The following is a 17,163-nucleotide window of genomic DNA, read 5'->3' on the forward strand; positions in this document are numbered from 1 at the left end:
TCCTACATGTGAAGAATCAGCCCTGAATCGGTTCACACAAAACTGCCTTAGACTCTTGTTTCATCAAAGTCAGAATTGTCCAGACTGGCAGCATCTCTCCAGGAACTTGGGCAGAAAAAGGGCTTGCACATCATCTACTGCCAGATCCTTCCAACTGGAGAGACCAGGGATTGAACCAAGGACTTTCTGTATGCCCACTGAACTAAATTCCTGCTTTGTCCACCTTTTGCAAGGATTTCAATGCCAAACGTTTCTGTGATCAGCTGTTTTTATTTCTCCACAATATCATCTTAGTACAGTGGGGTGTTTTGGGGTTTTTTTTTTTTTGGTCATTTTGTTTTTTAAGAAATTGATTTTTCACGTCCAATAGCATATTTTTAATACAGTACAGCTGTCTGTTTTAATTCCACAGAAGTAAACTTACCCTCAAAAGGGGTGTGTGTTGGGGGGGGGTACAATTTGTGTTGAAGCGTCTGTAAAATAAAACCCAAAATCTCCTGTAGGAATAAATAAAAAGGAAGAAGTAGGGCAAAGAGACTGTAACGGTGGGTTTGGTCATCCAAAGGATTCATCCACAGAATGCAGAGTTCGAGGCAGGGAAAATGGTCACAGGCAGGGTGGGGGAGGGTGGGAATGGGGCCATGAGGCTAGGACCAGCAGCGCAAGCAGGCAGCATCGGAAAAGAAGCAGGCAGGCCCTCCCAGTCTCCCTCCGCTGCCAGCTGTCAGCAATGCCCTGGCTAACAGTGCCCCTCATCTCCGTTTTCCTTTTAAATATATCTGCTATATTATATATTTTATGACGACTCACAAGCAACTGAAAAACCAGCACAGTATTTTTAAAAAAAAAAATCATAAATAAACACCATCAACACAGCCACACTACAGCAATGAGGACTTCCACACACACACCAACAGAGAACCCACACGCACACGGGCTACTATGTACAGGGAGATTGCTCCTCCCCCCCCCCCTTTTGGGGAGAACGCAACAAGATTGGACACCCGAGAGCAAAGAAGGGGGGGTGGGCTCCGCTCTCTCTTGGGATCACAAGCCAGAGTGGGCAGGAAAGGAGGGCTCCTGCCCGTTCAGCAGAAAGACCGGGGAGGCCTGCAACGCAGTAGAACATTTGTCACCGCCTCCCAACGAAAGGGTCTCCATGCAGGGGAGAATGCTTGAATTCAGCCATGCCCCTTTGGCAGTCTGGGAGGGAGGGAGGGAGGGTGTACAAGCCCCAACTGCCAGTGGGGAGTGGACAATCCACCCTATCTCTGCTGGCCAGTAGCTTGCAGGACTAAGATGCTACAATGGGACTGGACAAATCACCCCCTGCAGTGACTCACTGCAGGCTACTTGGGGAGGGGGCCGAATGCCCTGAGCCAGAGTTGGAAGCTGATCTAGCTGGCCAGAATGGATTCTGGGACAGAAATGGGGCTTATCTTCAGCCTGAGAAGTCTCAACCTCTGCAATGGACCTCTTTCCCCTCTGAGTATATGGGGTGGGGTGGGGAAGGAGAACCACCACTTCAAAGAAAATCTCCCCTCCAGTGCTAGACACAAAAGGGGGCAAGGGAGCACAAAAACAATTAACAGGGAAAAGGGCCTGGCGATATAAATACGGGGGGAGACTAAAGAAAACCACCTATAAATAAACTCACTCTAATAGAACAATTAAAAGCTTTCTCTCCCCAAACAGGTTTCCTCCACTGGGGTTAGGAGAGGAGGAAGGAAGGGGCATTCACACACAGACACTGGCCACCTCCTTCCCCCAAAATGAAAGGACAGGTCCACAAGTCCCACACAGCAGGTCAGCCTCCCCTTAGCTTTTGTCCCCCCCCCAGAAAAATAAAATCAGGGAAAGCACTGAAGTGACTACATTGGGGTGGGAGGCCAGAGCTCTAGGGGGCTGGGGAGGGGTGGGGGGTGCCACACCAAAGTCTCTTTAACAGGCACAATCCTGGTGTGGGGGAGCTTGTTGGTCGGTCAGCTGGGGGCCAGGCTTGGCCCCTGTCACCGCTGGATCAGCCGCATCGAGAGACTCGGACATCTTTTCACAGATGATGTCTACCAGGCGTTCAAAGGTCTGCTTCACATTGATGTTGTCCTTGGCGCTGGCCTCAAAGAACTCGAATCCTGGTGCAGAGGGAGGGAGACAAGACACAGACAGGAAGAAGAGGAAAACGTGAAGATGAAAGCCAGGGGAGGCAGCCTCACCCAGCAGACAGCACTGGGAGGTTCCATCCGGTAACTAACTGATATCCTGCCTCCCCAACCCAGCAACCGATATTCAGAGGTGTACTGCCTCTGAACATGGAGGTTTAATTTGGACTCTGAATCAGCTGTCCCTGAGCCGAATGGCCATGGCAAGCCCCCTCTTGTCAGATTTTGGAAGCAAAGCAGGGCCAACTCTGGATAGTTTTGGGGTGGGAGACCACCTGCAGAGAGAGGCAGTCAATGCAGTGATAAAGTGGTCTGCGGCTAAAGGCAGTTACTATCTGTCACACAGAGCAGAAAAATCATTACATATGCCAATATTAAAACAACCTAAAACATTAAGTCTCAGACCCTAAAATCCTCTAAGCAGAAGTTACTGGAGGCAGGCGAAGGCCAACTGCCTCCAGCCTTCAAAACACTGCAGGGGGCCCAAAGGTTTCCCACGTTTCTGGTCTTCTCCACCACCACCACCACCACGGATAAGCTGTCGGCCAATCTGCACCCCCTGGAGACCTCTGTCTTTATCTCATTCCATTCTAGGTTAAAAAGGTAAAGGTATCCCCTGTGCAAGCACCGGGTCATGTCTGACCCTTGGGGTGACGCCCTCCAGCGTTTTCATGGCAGACTCAATACGGGGTGGTTTGCCAGTGCCTTCCCCAGTCATTACCGTTTGCCCCCCAGCAAGCTGGGTACTCATTTTACTGACCTCGGAAGGATGGAAGGCTGAGTCGACCTTGAGCCGGCAGCTGGGATTGAACTCCCAGCCTCATGGGCAAAGCTGTCAGACTGCATGTCTGCTGCCTTACCACTCTGTGCCACAAGAGGCTCTCATTCCATTCTAGAGCCATGCATGTTAGGGGCAGGAATGGGATGTGCCAAAGCCCCAGGCAGTGCGTAAGAGGCCGAGCTGAGCAAAAGCACCCATCCCTAGTTAGGGGGCTCCCCTCCACCTCGTGCCACAGACTTCCACACATTCATTCTGAGTCGGGAACCGCTTCTGACTCTCTGCCTGCAGCTACCAAGCACAGCCGAGGGCGAGAACCGCACAACCCCCAAGTGTGCTTAGCTGTCTTTTCGCTGAAGCGTCACAGGCAGTCAGCTTGGGCAAACACGTTGGTCTGGCAGAGCATCGTTACTTGGGGGCTGGCAAAAAATAAGCCCCCTCCCCCCATTTCTCCCTCAGCCTGGGGCAGGCGGGCTGGGTCATTTTGAGCTCCTGGAGCCGTCTGCCTCACCGGGCCCCTTTCAGCAGCTGAGTGGCTCGCTCGTCGTTGTCTGCCTGCTTTGGAGTAAAGCCCTCCTGCAGAAAGGGAGCCCGGGGAATTGTACAAACTGGCTTCCTTTGCACCTTTTAGGAAGGAGCTGTAGAGGCAAGGCATCTGCTCCAGGGAGTGGGAATCCCACCCCCAGGCGCCGCCCTCACTCACCCAGATGTTCTGCCAGCTGGCGGCCCCGCTCCGAAGACACCACTCGCTCGTCTTCCATGTCACACTTGTTCCCCACCAGCAGAACCTGGGCGTTGTCCCAGGAGTAGGTCTTGATCTGGGTTGACCTGATGGGAGACATGGGAGGGGGGGGGGCTACACTGGTCAGCAAAAGCACAGGGGCCGACTTGCATACAGCTCAGGCAGTCCCAGTGCGCAGTCGCCTGCACGTGCAAGAGGAGCTCTGCTTTGGCTCAGCTGAACGGGTGCCTTGTTGGGATCGTTGCTGGCCTGAGATGGGGGCCCATATTCCCCAGTCAGGCTCCCAGTGCTGGACCTTTTCAGGGGAGAGGCCTGTCCAGAGCCCTTCACCCAGGCTGCCAACTAAAGGGGAAAAAAGGACTACAAGAAACCCCTCCAAAGAATAAAAGGGAAGGGGCATGCGCAAACCACGGGGGCGAGACAAAAAATCTACTTCACTTCTCCCTATTGAGGGGACTTGCCGCAGACAGTTATTCCTTCTATTCACTGTCCATTCAGACACCCAGGAATATTTCACTGATGCAAAACGGCGCAGAAGGTGGTTTCCAAGCAGCTGAGAAGGACCGTCAGCCAGGCTGGGCCTCTGTGATGAGGCTGGGGTCAGCTAACCCCTGGCTGCTGCTGTGGTGGAGGGGGGGGCAGCTGCTGTTTTTTTTTTTTTCTCATGGGGTTCTGAGGTCGATGGCTGCCGGCCTTATAGAGCTGCCACACAGGATGGCTCTCTTCTTTAAAAAAGCAAGCTGTGCTCATGAGCCAGTGAGAGCCATTTGTTTGTTCTGTCATTTCAAGTATCACATCTGCTGGTAACAAAAGCCTCAGTGGCCGGGGGGGGGCTCATATTTCCAGGTCTGCTGCTGGAGAAGCAGGTAGCTGCTGTGCCCAGGAGTGCCTTCTACCATCTTGGGCTGCTTACCTGGGTTGCCTCCGGAGTAGATTACTGTAATGTGCTCTCTGTGGAGCTGCCCTTAAGAACTGTTCGGAAACTGTAATGGGTACAGGATGCTGCAGCCAGGATGTTGACTGGGTGAGCCCCAGGGCCCATATCACTTCAGTCTTAGCTTATCTAAACTGGCTTATCTAAATTTTCTTCCAAGCACAGTTCAAGGTGCTGATCGTGACCTTCACAGCCCCATACAGTCTGGGACCAACAAACCTAAAGGGCCACGATATCCCTTGGTGTAACAGTTAAGAGCAGCAGCTTCTAATCTGGGGAGCTGGGTTTGATTCCCCACTCCTCCTCCACATGCAGCCAGCTGGGTGACCTTGGGCTAGTCACAGCCCTGACAGAGCTGTTCTGACACATCAGTGCTCTCTCAGCCCAACCCAACCTCACAGGTTGCCTGCTGTGGGGAGAGGAAGGAAAGGTGATTGTAAGCCACTTTGAGACTCCTTCTGGTAGAGTAAAGTGGGGTATTAAAAACCAACTCTTCTTCTTACAAACCCATCTGACCATGGCCATCATTCTTTGAAGGCCCTGCTTTGGACTTCTGCAAAGTCTTCTCAAGAGAGTGTTCTGTCCCCATCTTTTGCCATCTTCCACCAGCGGGTGAAGACACCTTTGACTTTTTTGGCATTTCCTCAATGTTCCCCACTACCTAACCAATGTTTTAACTGCTGTTTTTATGGTTTGTATGTATTTTACATCAGCCTTTTAGCTGTTCTTATGATCTGATAATCAAACACTCAGTCCTTGAACAGCTGGAACTGAGAGCTGTGATTTCTAAGACTCAGCATGGGTTTTGCAAGAACAAGTCATGTCAGACCAACCTTATCTCTTTTTTCGAGAAAGCGACTACCTTGCTAGATCAGGGACATAGTGCCGTGGACATAGTTTATCTGGATTTCAGTGAAGCTTTTGATAAGGTTCCACGTGATATTTTTGTTCACAAGTTGATAATTTGCGATATGGATACTAATTTTGTCAGGTGGATTAATAACTGGTTGACAGATCGTACCCAAAGGGTACTTTTAAATGGTTCAATTTTCAGCTTGCACCTGTTTCCCCTTTACATCCCCCGGAAACTTCTGCTCCCGCACTCCCCCCCCCACCCCTGGGTCAAGGGAACCCAATGGAACTGACCAATCCTGGACAGCGTTGAATGACTCTTCGTTGGTGATATCATACATCAGGATGAAGCCCATGGCACCCCGGTAGTAGGCGGTGGTGATGGTCCGGTACCGTTCCTGACCCGCCGTGTCCTGGAAAATGTGTGCAGAGGGGAGACTTGTTTTTGCTCACTCATTTCTAAATCTAGCCCAAGGGGCTGTCCATCCAGTCCATCAATTAGCACAGGGGTAGTCAAACTGCGGCCCTCCAGATGTCCATGGACTACAATTGTATCCCCACGCATGGACATCTGGTGGGCTGCAGTTTGACTACCTCTGAATTAGCATGTCGCTCAGCTAAGGCAGACTAACCACAGCCAGACCGAGCAGACTGACCACAGCCAGACCGAAAATAAGAATCCCCCAACCCATGCTCCCTCTTATACAGCCCCCCTCCAAGGTAGGACGCCCGCCTCACCCAGATCTGCAGCTTAATGCGTTTGTCGTTGCGGTAGATGGTCTTCACTTTGAAGTCGATGCCGACAGTGCTGACGAAGGCTGGGGTAAAGGAGTCATCGGCGTACCGGAAAAGGAAGGACGTCTTGCCCACGCTGCTGTTGCCAATTATGAGGATTTTGAACATATAGTCAAAGTTCTGGTCAGAGGACTCCTTCTGGCCGTAGCGAGCGTCTGTCGCAGAAGCCATCTGGGAATGGGAGAGGCAGCCGTCAGGTAGGGGGATCTGGCCTGGAGGAAATTCGCCTCCGGACCCCAAAGTGGCGATTGGCATTTCCCTGGGCATGCAAGAAAGGGCCACAAGAGCAAAACATGGACACAATCCCTTCTGCCCACCCCCTCACAACCTGCCTAAATGCACAGAATCAGCATTTCTCTCAGATGGCTATCACATATGGAGCAGAGTTGTTTTCTGTTGCCCCAGAGGGTCGGACCAGAACCAATGGGAAGCAATTAATTCAAAAGAAAATCCATCTAAACATCCAGAAGAAGTTGCTGACAGTTAGAGGGGCTCCTCGGTGGAACGGACTTCCTCGGGAGGTGGTGGGTTCTCCATCTCTGGAAGTTTTTAAGCAAAGGTTAGATAGCCATCTGGCAGAATTGCTGATCATGTGATTTTAGGCAGTTTGTAAGTGGGTGGGCAGAAGGGATTGTGTCGGTGCTGGGCTCCTGTGGACCTTGCTGACAGTAGAACCACAAGCAGATTTAGCTATTAAGCAGCACTAACCATGAAAGCACTAGAAGGAACTTTGATTCTGGGTATGAGCTTCCCTTTTCATGCACTCTTATACCCAGATTTGAATTTACACGCCCAGAGAAATGCGCATCACTTCTTTGGGGTCGGGAGGCAAATTTCTTCCAGGCCAGATTGGCCAGGGATTTGTTTTGGGTTTTTTGGGGAGGAGGGCATCATCTGGGCATGGAATTGGGATCACTATGGGTGGGCAGGTAGTTGTGAATTTCCTGCATTGTGCAGGAGGTTGGACTAGATGACCCTGGAGGCCCCTTCCAATTCTCTTATTCCATGGTTCTGATTATTTGATGCAATATTCTATTCTTCTAATGCAATAAAGCATATTAACTTGCCAACATTTACATTTATACAGCATTTTCAGGAACTTGTTAAATTTATGCCTATACGTAGTAATTATCATTTAATTTCGTAAATTGTCTTGCATAAGAACATTCCTTCTAAATAATTTGAGTAAAAACCAAACCTTCGTTCCATTCATTCCAAGAAAAAAATTTTTTTTGAGATAAACTGATATCTATAGCTAGTCACTTCCAGACTAGACTACTGTAACTCACTCTACGTGGGCCTGCCCTTGACTCTGATCCGGAAGTTACAGTTGGTACAAAATGCAGTGGCCAGGGTCCTCACTAGAACACCTTAGAAGGCCCACATTCAGTCGGAGCTTCGCCACCTGCACTGGTTACCAATCTGTTTCCAGGTAAGGTTTTGGTATTAACCTTTAAGGTCATACTCAAGGTTTTGGTATTAACCTTGGGTCCTACTTACCTGTGGGACTGCTTGGTTGCTTATGCCTCCCACAGGGCTCTTTGCTCTGCGGTTATGACTTTACTGGGCCCCTGGGATGTTCTCCTGGCCTCCACCCGGCCAGGGCCTTTTCGGTCCTGGCCCCAACCTGGTGGAACGAGCTCCCAGGAGAGCTAAGGGCTGGATTTGTCAGCATTCTGCCGGGCCTGCAAGACAGAGCTCTTCCGCCAGGTGCATGGTTGAGGCCAGGGCAGAACTCCAGTATTCCAACTAGGGTCTCTTCCCACAGATCTGTACACGCTCCCAGTGGAAGAAGACTTGGCCTCCAGCTGAACAAGCTGGGAGGGGATCGATTGATTAGAAGCTGTGGCAGCTTGTTGTTTATTGTAAAGTGGGGTTTTTACTGGATTTAAACATTTTATTCTGTGAACTGCAGCGGGTTCTTCAGAAAAGCGGTGGTATATAAATCCAATAAATCTCTCTCTCTCTCTCTGTATATATATATATATATATATATATATATATATATGTATGTGTATATATATATATGTATATGTATGTATGTGTGTATATATATATATATATGTGTATATATATGTGTGTGTGTGTGTACATATATATATGTGTGTGTGTGTGTGTGTGTGTATTTGCTCAGATTCAAGACTCTAGCCAAAAAAGAGGGTTCGTCTTGAATTTGCACATAAATTGTAGTTATATACAACAATAATTTTTGTTGTATATAACATTTTTGACAGAGATCCTCTAATGTTTAGAGTTGTCATCCTTTTGAGTAAATTTTTTTTTGTGAAATTTAATGCCTTAGTATTCCCCAAGCAAAATTGCAAATACATTCCATACGAAAGCACATGACAGAGAACTGCAGACCGCTGTGCCATGCTATCAAAGCATATTTACATATTCCAAAGGGATAAAGAAACAGGATTTTTTTTCAGTGCTCCCCCAAATTTCTCAATTTTTCATTTGGCTTTAAAAAAAAACTTTTAATTTGATTCAGGTTCAGTGGATGAAATCTTTGCCTTAAAAATATTTAATTAATTTCAAAATATAAACTTTATATTTGTTTTTTTTCCCCTTCAGTATTCTCCAAAATTTTCTTTGAAGAAAAAAACCAACAAATAAAAGATCCTCAGGCTTTCATGCTATGCATTTTAAATAAATAAAACTTTGTCATTTTTAAAAGCATTTAGTTAGTTTCCAAGAAAGATGTTTCGTAGGGTTCTGCCGCGTTCTTTTGTGGGTTGCAGCAAGTGTAAACAAGCAGTCCCACAAGGCGACCCACCAAAACATTATCCCTCCTGTAAAAAACCAAAAGCAAGGAGACACTCCAGCGAGAATGAGGTTTGTGAGGCAGTAGGGCCACTGGAGGGCAATGGTGACGAGTGGGTACGGGTCCCACTCTGGGATATTGTCCATTTATCCCTGATGTCAAGAGATTTTCCAGGAGAGGCTGAACGAAGCAGTGGCAAGGCCGCTTTTGAAACAAAACAAGGCTGGAAACGTGGTTTTGCATCTGTCACAGTTGAGGGAGCGGTTGTGGAACAACTACAGAGCTTTCCGGAGGAAACGTTGGCCCTTGACCCTTTCCAATCTGGCTTCAAGCCTGGCCATGGAGCACAGACGGCTCGGTTCACCTTTACAGACCATCTCCCATAGAAACTGGATCTAGGTGGGTTGGTGCTGTGGATGTTTTTAGACCTCACAGCGGCATTCAACATGGTAGACCATGGGCAACTCACACAGTGCCTCACTGACACAGGGATACAGGGCATAGCCTTGAAATGATTATGGTCCTTCCTCCAAGATCAGGGGCAGAGAATGGCTGTAGGTGAGGGTACCTCCCACCGGAAGGCCACAGGTTACTTAACATCTCCCCCATGTTACTTAACATCTACATCCGCCCCCTTGCCCAGCTAATCCAGAGTTCCAGGCTAAGGGAGAGCTTGAGACCGCTCCCATACCTGCAAGCTGAATGCCGGTGTTATACAAATAGAGTTTACGCTACAACTTTGAGTGGGATGAATATTGAAACACTGGAAACTTGCTAGGATAAGTTTCACAATCATAGGAGGAAACAACCACTGATGAAAATTCAACACTGAAAATAGCACAAATCTAGAGTCCGTTTTGGTTGCTTCATGAATCGTTAAAATAGAGACAAGGCACACTTTGACGCTGGATTCAATGTCTTATTAAGGAGTATTGTATAAATATTGTACTGTATACAGATTTTGACAGCCTGGGACAGGTTCTCTCTTTTTTCTGTTACTAATTTTAGACTTGGCAGTGCCTTCCCTAACTTGTAGAATGAAGTCAATCTGGGTTTCAACGCCTTTTTTTCAACTTTTTGACTGTGGAAGACCTCTGAAATATTTTTCAGGCTTTGAGGAGCCCCCAAACTGGGTTGAAAGTGATGTTAGCTGATTCCGCCTCCCTGCCATGCCTGAGGAGGACTAAAGGGACAGAAAGGAGGAGATCTGAGGCAGGAATGGGCATCCAGGCTCCACCCCCTTTCCCAGGCATGGTAACCACGCAAAAATGCCATGGCCAGGCCAGTGGGAGGTGCTAGTTCCCTGCTTTCACAGCAATGCTAGGAATAGCTTGTGGCTAAATCCATTAAGGTAAGATATAGGGGAAAGGCCAGGGAGTCCCTGGGGAATTTTCACAGAGCCTCATGGCTCCAGGAAGCCCTATTTGAAAATCACTGGTCTAAAGCAGGGGTAGTCAAACTGCGTCCCTCCAGATGTCCATGGACTACAATTCCCAGGAGCCCCTGCCAGCATTCGCTGGCAGGGGCTCCTGGGAATTGTAGTCCATGGACATCTGGAGGGACGCAGTTTGACTACCCCTGATCTAGAGATTATGATTACCTTGGGTTTCCTTTTCACCCTTTTAACTATTCCCCTGATTTCTTTTTAAAATTCCCTCTTTGAAAACAAATGTGACACTTCGATCACTATCTCTCTGATTGGCTCTATGACCAACTGATGATTCAAGTAAAGCCCATCTCTTTTATACAAGCTTGGCTTGTCCCATAGTCCCCCCCGCCCCCGCCCCCCGTGCTTAACAAATCTAAACCCTTACTCCCAGCACCACTTTCTCATCCGTGTGAAATGAGTGCTTATCTAGTTGGTCCTGCATGTGGAACCCACGGTACTTCTGAGAAGGCTGACTTTGAAGCCCTGGTATTCACCTTTCTGCTTAGTAATTTAATTTTTTCCTCCAGGACCACATGACTGATAGGGATGGGCACAAACAGCTTCACAAACTAAAAATTGTGATGAACTTTGGCCAATTCATGGTTTACAAACTGAAGTTCATAACAACTCAACCAGCATGAAATTGCAAGCAGTTCACAGGGGCTGTGAATGGATACACCTCCAGACATCTGGTTGCTGCTCAAACAAAACATTTATTTCTTATACTAGCAAGAAAGCCCATTGCAACTAGGAATGAAATGGGCGCTAGGACCCAAGGGACACCGGGAGGTGTCTCAGGGAAGGAGGGCGGGAGCTGATTGGCCCTATTCCAACTCGGACACCCAGACATGTTCCACCCCACCAGGTTATTTCACAAATATAGAAGGATTTCTATACCACCCTCCCATGAGGCTCAGGGCGATTTACATAAACCAAAGGTATAATATAGCACAATTCATAACAGCAACAATCATAACAGTAGGGTTGCACTTATTTTCTTCAGAGCAATGGTGAGGGGTTTGGAGACCAAGACATATGAAGAAAGGTTGGGGGAGCTTGGTCTGTTAAGCCTGGAGACGAGACGACTGAGAGGGAATCTGATAACCATCTTCAAGTATTTAAAAGGGTGCTGTATGGAGGATGGAGCAGAGTTGTTCTCTCTTGCCCCAGAGGGTCCGACCAGAACCAATGGGATGAAATTAATTCAAAAGAAATTCCGTCTCAACATCAGGAAGAAGTTCCTGACAGAGCAGTTTCTCAGTGGAACAGGCTTCCTCGGGAGGTGGTGGGTTCTCCATCTTCAGAAATTTTTAAACAGAGACTGGATAACCATCTGACAGAGAGGCTGATTCTGTGAAGGGGGTGATAGGGTTGCGAGTTCCTGCATGGTGCAGGGGGATGGACTAGATGACCCAAGAGGTCCATTCCAACTCTATTATTCTAAGATTTTAATATGAGCTTAGGCTAGCAAGAAATACTAAACATAGCAAAAAATAGTTCTTTAGTTATATTTCAAGTAAGAAAAAGAGTAGGGACATGGTAGGAGCATTGCGTGGACAAGAAAATGAAATTATAACAGATGATGAAGAGAGGGATGAACTGCTTAACACCTATTTCTCCTCAGTCTTCTCTAGTGAGGGAAATAGTGCTTAATGTGGCAAAAACATAACACAACAGGGGGATGGGAATGGTGGCTTAGGTTCACTATGGAGGCAGTCCACAAACACCTAGTTTCTTTAAATGAAACAAAAATCTTCTGGGCCAGATGTATTGCATCCAAGAGTACTAAAAGAACTTGCAGGTGTCATCTCTGAACCTCTGTCCATTCTTTTTGACACTTCTCAGAGAACTGGTAAGGTGCCAGATGATTGGACGTGGTCAAATGTTGTCCCCTTCTTCAAGAAAGGGGAAATGGAGAATCTGGGTAACTATCGACTCATCAGCTTGGCATCTGTAGCTGGCGAAATTTTGAAATCATCAAACAGCTAGGGCCGAGAGCTGTGATTTCTAAGACTCAGCATGGGTTTCACAAGAACAAGTCATGTCAGACCAACCTTATCTCTTTTTTCGAGAAAGTGACTACCTTGCTGGATCAGGGGAATGCCGTGGACATAGTTTAGCTGGATTTCAGTAAAGCTTTTGATAAGGTTCCACGTGATATTCTTGTTGACAAGTTGGTAAAATGCAGTATGGATCAGGTAGATCAATAACTGGTCAGGTAGATCAATAACTGGTCAGGTAGATCAATAACTGGTTGACAGATCGTACCCAGAGGGTACTTGTTCAGCATCTTTTTGGAGAAGAGTGACAAATGGAGTGCCCCAGGGATATGTTCTGGGGTCTGTGTTGTTCAACATATATATAAATGATTTGGATGAGGGATTAGAGAGGATAATTATTAAATTTGCAGATGATACTAAACTGAAAGGATTAGCAAACACAACAGAAGACAGAATCAAAATACAGGATGATCTTGATAGGCTCGAGAACTGGTCTGACCTGAATAAAATGAAATTCAATAGGGACAAATGTAAACTTCTACATTTAGAAGAAGAAGAAAAAGAAGAAGAAGAGTTGGTTCTTATATGCCGCTTTTCCCTACCCAAAGGAGGCTCAAAGCAGTTTACAGTCGCCTTCCCATTCCTCTCCCCACAACAGACACCCTGTGGAGTGGGTGAGGCTGAGAGAGCCCTGATATCACTGCTTGGTCAGAACAGTTTTATCAGTGCCGTGGCAAGCCCAAGGTCACCCAGCTGGCTGCATGTGGGGGAGTGCGGAATCGAACCTGGCATGCCAGATTAGAAGTCCGCACTCCTAACCACTACACCAAACCACAATTTAGAACTGATAGCCATCTTCAAGTATTTAAAAGGGTGCCTTATAGAGGATGGAACAGATTTGTTCTCTCTTGCCCTGGAGAGACGGACCAGATCCAATGGGATGAAATTAATTCAAAAGAAATTCCATCTAAACATCCGAAAGAAGTTCCTGACAGAGCAGTTTCTCAGTGGAACAGGCTTCCTCGGGAGGTGGTGGGTTCTTCATCTTTGGAAATGTTTTAACAGAGGCTGGATAGCCATCTGACAGAGAGGCTGATTCTGTGAAAGCTCAAGGGGGTGGCAGGTGACAGTGGATGAGCGATAGGGTTGTGAGTGTCCTGCATAGTGCAGGGGGTTGGACTAGATGACCCATGAGGACCCTTCCAACTCTGATTCTATGATATTGTTTCAGATGTTTTTCATTTTTAATATTTTTAATTGTATCATTTATTGTATTTTATTTTTTAATTACTTGGTCAGTAGAAAGACGGGCATATAAGGAAATTAATAAACAAATCCTTGGTTGATCACTTGGGAAGTTATGTGGGGCACCAAAGGTGAGCAGGTAAGGGGCAAAGCCCGCTGGTAGGCTGAGCCAGGGCCTGCCTTCAAAGCAGAGCCGCCTTCTTAATTTTCATCCTTTAATTCAGGGCAATCCTAAAAGCATTTTCAAGGGACTAAGTCCTATTTATGAAAGCTGGATGTACTTCTTTGATTGATTTGCGTTATTAATAGTCTGCTTTTCTCACTTGGACTCAAGGTGGATGATGTGGAGCAATACAGTCAACAGAGTGGAGCATTCAGTGAACAATGCAATAGGAACTGAGATTGTAGAACCAATCAGAAACCTAAAAAATAGGACACATTAAAAGAGGCAAAAATTACATTGTAGGATCAAGCACTAAACAGTATTCACCAGTACTGTGTATGGCTTGATTCTGCAATGCAATTTTTGCTTCTTTTAATGTGTCCTATTAATACAGAGGCTTCACTTCCAGTCTGTTCTTAGGATCAAGCAATACACAGTAGCATTCACCACAGTCACTAATGATTTTCCCAAGTAAATTCTGAAATATTTTGTACAGTGCAACCCTATAGTCCATGTAGAAAATCTCAGGTTTCAACTGTCACTTGTTTTCCAATCATAAATCTTGTTTTCTCATTTTAGACACCGGTCCTTCTTAAACACTCCAGGCCAAAATTGCTCAAAGCAGACGGCTTCTACAGAACTCCCAGGAACTGGAAGTGCGACAGATCTGGCGTTGCCACTGGAGACGGAGGCCACATCCTGCCTGCCACTGCCGACTCAGCACAATGAATCCTAGCTACGCAGTCCAGCTGCCCAGGGAAGGAAGCTCTATAGGAAAGGCACCTCCTGGTGGAGGGTTCCAATCCTGTCCCCTTGGAGCCATTCCAGTCTCGCCACCATTTAATGGCAGTTTTCACGCCATCTTTTTTTAGACACAGCTTTTAAAGAAAGCCCAGGGCAGTCAGATACAAGTCTAAAGCCTCAAAGGCACAATAACTGGCACCAATCTATGTAAACATAAATAATTTTATATTGAAACTGACTGAGCAAAAATGTACAGGTGCCTGTATGTAAAATGTCTGTGTATTTATCCCCTGGAGCACTGTATTCTCAACCACCGTGGGTTTTGAACATAAACCAGCCATTTCAGGCCAGAGAAAAACAGCGGTCAGAGAAGACCAGGGAGCCAAGGCCCCTGGGCATCTGGGCCACTGCAAGGCAAGCAAGGCCCAACAGAACACCAGATCAGCTTCTTCTTTAACAGGCTAACATGGCTACTGCTCTGAAAACATTCCACATTGGACCACCCACGAGCCCCAAGACCTGCTAGGCTTGCAAATGCACGTGAATCAGCAGGCTGTGACTGCAGTTGGCTTCCCTGCTATTCCCTGCAATCAAGGCTTGGCTGTAATTTGCGGAGTCTGCCTCGTAAGCCGGTGAGATCCCTTCAGCAGTGACTACCACACCTGGACCCCTACATAGTGAAGAACAGCTCCCCTTTTCCTTCCCAGCACGCAGGTGCCCACACGTGCCCCACTCCTTTCTCCTCTCCTGCCAGCAAATGCACACAGAAGACCTCCTCTCCACTGAACAGATCTGCAAAGGATCCATTATTATCTGTGCCCTGACAAATCTTCCTCCCACTCCCTTCTTTAAAATATACATCGGCTGACAACCAAGTCACTAGACCTCATTGTTGGAGGGGGGGGGGGGGAATGCAATTCTTGAAACCTTTCCTCATGGCCAAGCTGTGGCTCTCCAGATGTCCATGGACTTCAATTACCATGGGTAGCTGTAATCTGTGGCCACCTGGAGAGCCAGGATCTGGCTACCCCTGCCCTATAAGGCTGCAACAGTCACCAGGGAACAGAGCCTTAAAGTCCTGTATGGACGTCATCCTCTTCCCCGCCCCTTTTCCTGATGGAACACTTCCCAAATGTCTTAAGAATCTCGGGCTCAGCCTAACTACTGTGGACAGCACTTATATTCTGTTTATCCCAATAAGCACAAGGGTATCCATTTTTCATTTATGTTGAGCTCAGGATTTGGACTTTGGGGGGTGGGGGGCAGAGAGCTTGGTTTCAAGCCCAAGGTAAAACATGCAAGCCAAAACTGCTCAAGTCCCCTTCTGCAGGAACACAGCTGCTCATAGACGAGCCCTTCTGGAAACCAAGGGGACCCCGTCAGCACCCCACTGCTAGAGCCCCTGAAGGGCTCAAGGAAGGAGAGTTGGAGGGGGCAGGCAAGAAAACCTCTCGGAGAGCTCAAGGCCCATCTAGCCCACAGCCGTGGCCTGCTCCCAGAGGAGACTGCCCCTGTATGCAGCAGGTAACCCAGATGCCCTGATGCTGATTTATCTAAGGAAACTATAGGGCTAGATCACGCCAAAGAGCACGCCAGCTGTTCCAAGACAAGCCATAAGCAAGGTATAAAGGCAGCAGTGCGCTCAGGGCAGGGGTAGTCAACCTGTGGTCCTCCAGATGTCCATGGACTACAATTCCCATGAGCCCCTGCCAGAGTTTGCTGGCAGGGGCTCATGGGAATTGTAGTCCATGGACATCTGGAGGACCACAGGTTGACTATCCCCGGCTCGGGGGACACTGCCCCTGCACCTGGAGGCTCCACTCAGCCGCCATCACAGACTCCTCCCTCCCCCCCACGCGCCCGAGCCCGCAGCGGCCGCGCTCCCGGAGAGGGGAGGGCGCGGGGCGGTTAGGGGGCAGCCGCAGGCGGTGGAACTGCAGCAGGACCGGAGGCCCGACGCCAAGGCGGGGCGGATCGGAGCAGGGCCAGAAGCAGCCGCCAATAGCCCTTGCGCCCCGGGAGGGTCTTCGGAGCTAAGCCCCCCGCCCCCGCAGAACATCCGGATCGGAGGGGGGGGGGGTCCAAGCACGCTCCATCTCCGCGAAAGGACCGGGAAGGTGGGGGGTCAGTGGCGGTGCAAGACGCCCGGCTCCCCCGGCCGTCTGTTTATCCCCTTTGCAGCAAAGCCGTCGCGAGCCCCCTCCCCCCCGCGCATCTTTCGCGTGTGTCAAATGAAGGTTATCTCTTTCCCTCCCCCCTCCCCACCCCGCCGCCCCACTTCCTCCTCCTCCTCCTCCTCCCCCCCCCCGCCGGAACGAGGGGCTGCTGCTGCTGCGGGGAGCTCCCGTGGTCAGGGTCTCCGGGCCGGGCCCGGCGCGCACTCACCTCACCTCGGGGACGCGCTCCGGGTCTCGCAGCAAATGCAGCCGCAGCGCGCGAGGCAACAGCACCTGCCTGCCTGCCTGCAGAGCCCGGGCTGACGTCACCGGCACACTCGCGCAGGACGTCGGCAGGCCTGGCGAAGGCGCAAAGAGCCGGGGGCGGGGCGGGGGCGC

The 17,163-nt window shown here is 48.7% G+C and overlaps 1 protein-coding gene across 2 annotated transcripts; it reads right to left on the bottom strand.

Annotated features, from left to right (window-relative positions):
* Positions 1-250: 250 nt before the first annotated feature.
* On the bottom strand, positions 251-17,163 carry RAB3A (RAB3A, member RAS oncogene family). 2 transcript variants are annotated; one of them, XM_077331858.1, is made up of 5 exons: positions 16,994-17,163; positions 6,204-6,431; positions 5,760-5,878; positions 3,641-3,765; positions 251-2,132 (listed from the first exon to the last, which is right to left on the bottom strand). In XM_077331858.1, exons 2-5 carry the CDS (start codon positions 6,429-6,431, stop codon positions 1,942-1,944), a joined length of 663 nt encoding a protein of 220 aa, XP_077187973.1. In that variant the 5' UTR covers positions 16,994-17,163; the 3' UTR covers positions 251-1,941. The 2 variants fall into 2 exon arrangements, with proteins under 2 accessions (XP_077187973.1, XP_077187974.1); XM_077331859.1 differs by having other exon boundaries at positions 16,999-17,127.

The sequence above is a fragment of the Paroedura picta genome, chromosome 4 (assembly GCF_049243985.1).
Source record: "Paroedura picta isolate Pp20150507F chromosome 4, Ppicta_v3.0, whole genome shotgun sequence".
Taxonomy (NCBI): Eukaryota; Metazoa; Chordata; class Lepidosauria; order Squamata; family Gekkonidae; genus Paroedura; species Paroedura picta.

Bases quoted from the DNA above. Each gene is read 5' to 3' on its own strand.
- RAB3A (XM_077331858.1), bottom strand. From the start codon at position 6,431: ATGGCTTCTGCGACAGACGCTCGCTACGGCCAGAAGGAGTCCTCTGAC. The intron at 3,766-5,759 runs GTCAGTTCCATT...GTCTCCCATCAG, and splicing joins TTCAACGCTGTCCAGGATTG to GTCAACCCAGATCAAGACCT. The intron at 2,133-3,640 runs GTGAGTGAGGGC...CCTCTGCACCAG, and splicing joins CCAGCTGGCAGAACATCTGG to GATTCGAGTTCTTTGAGGCC.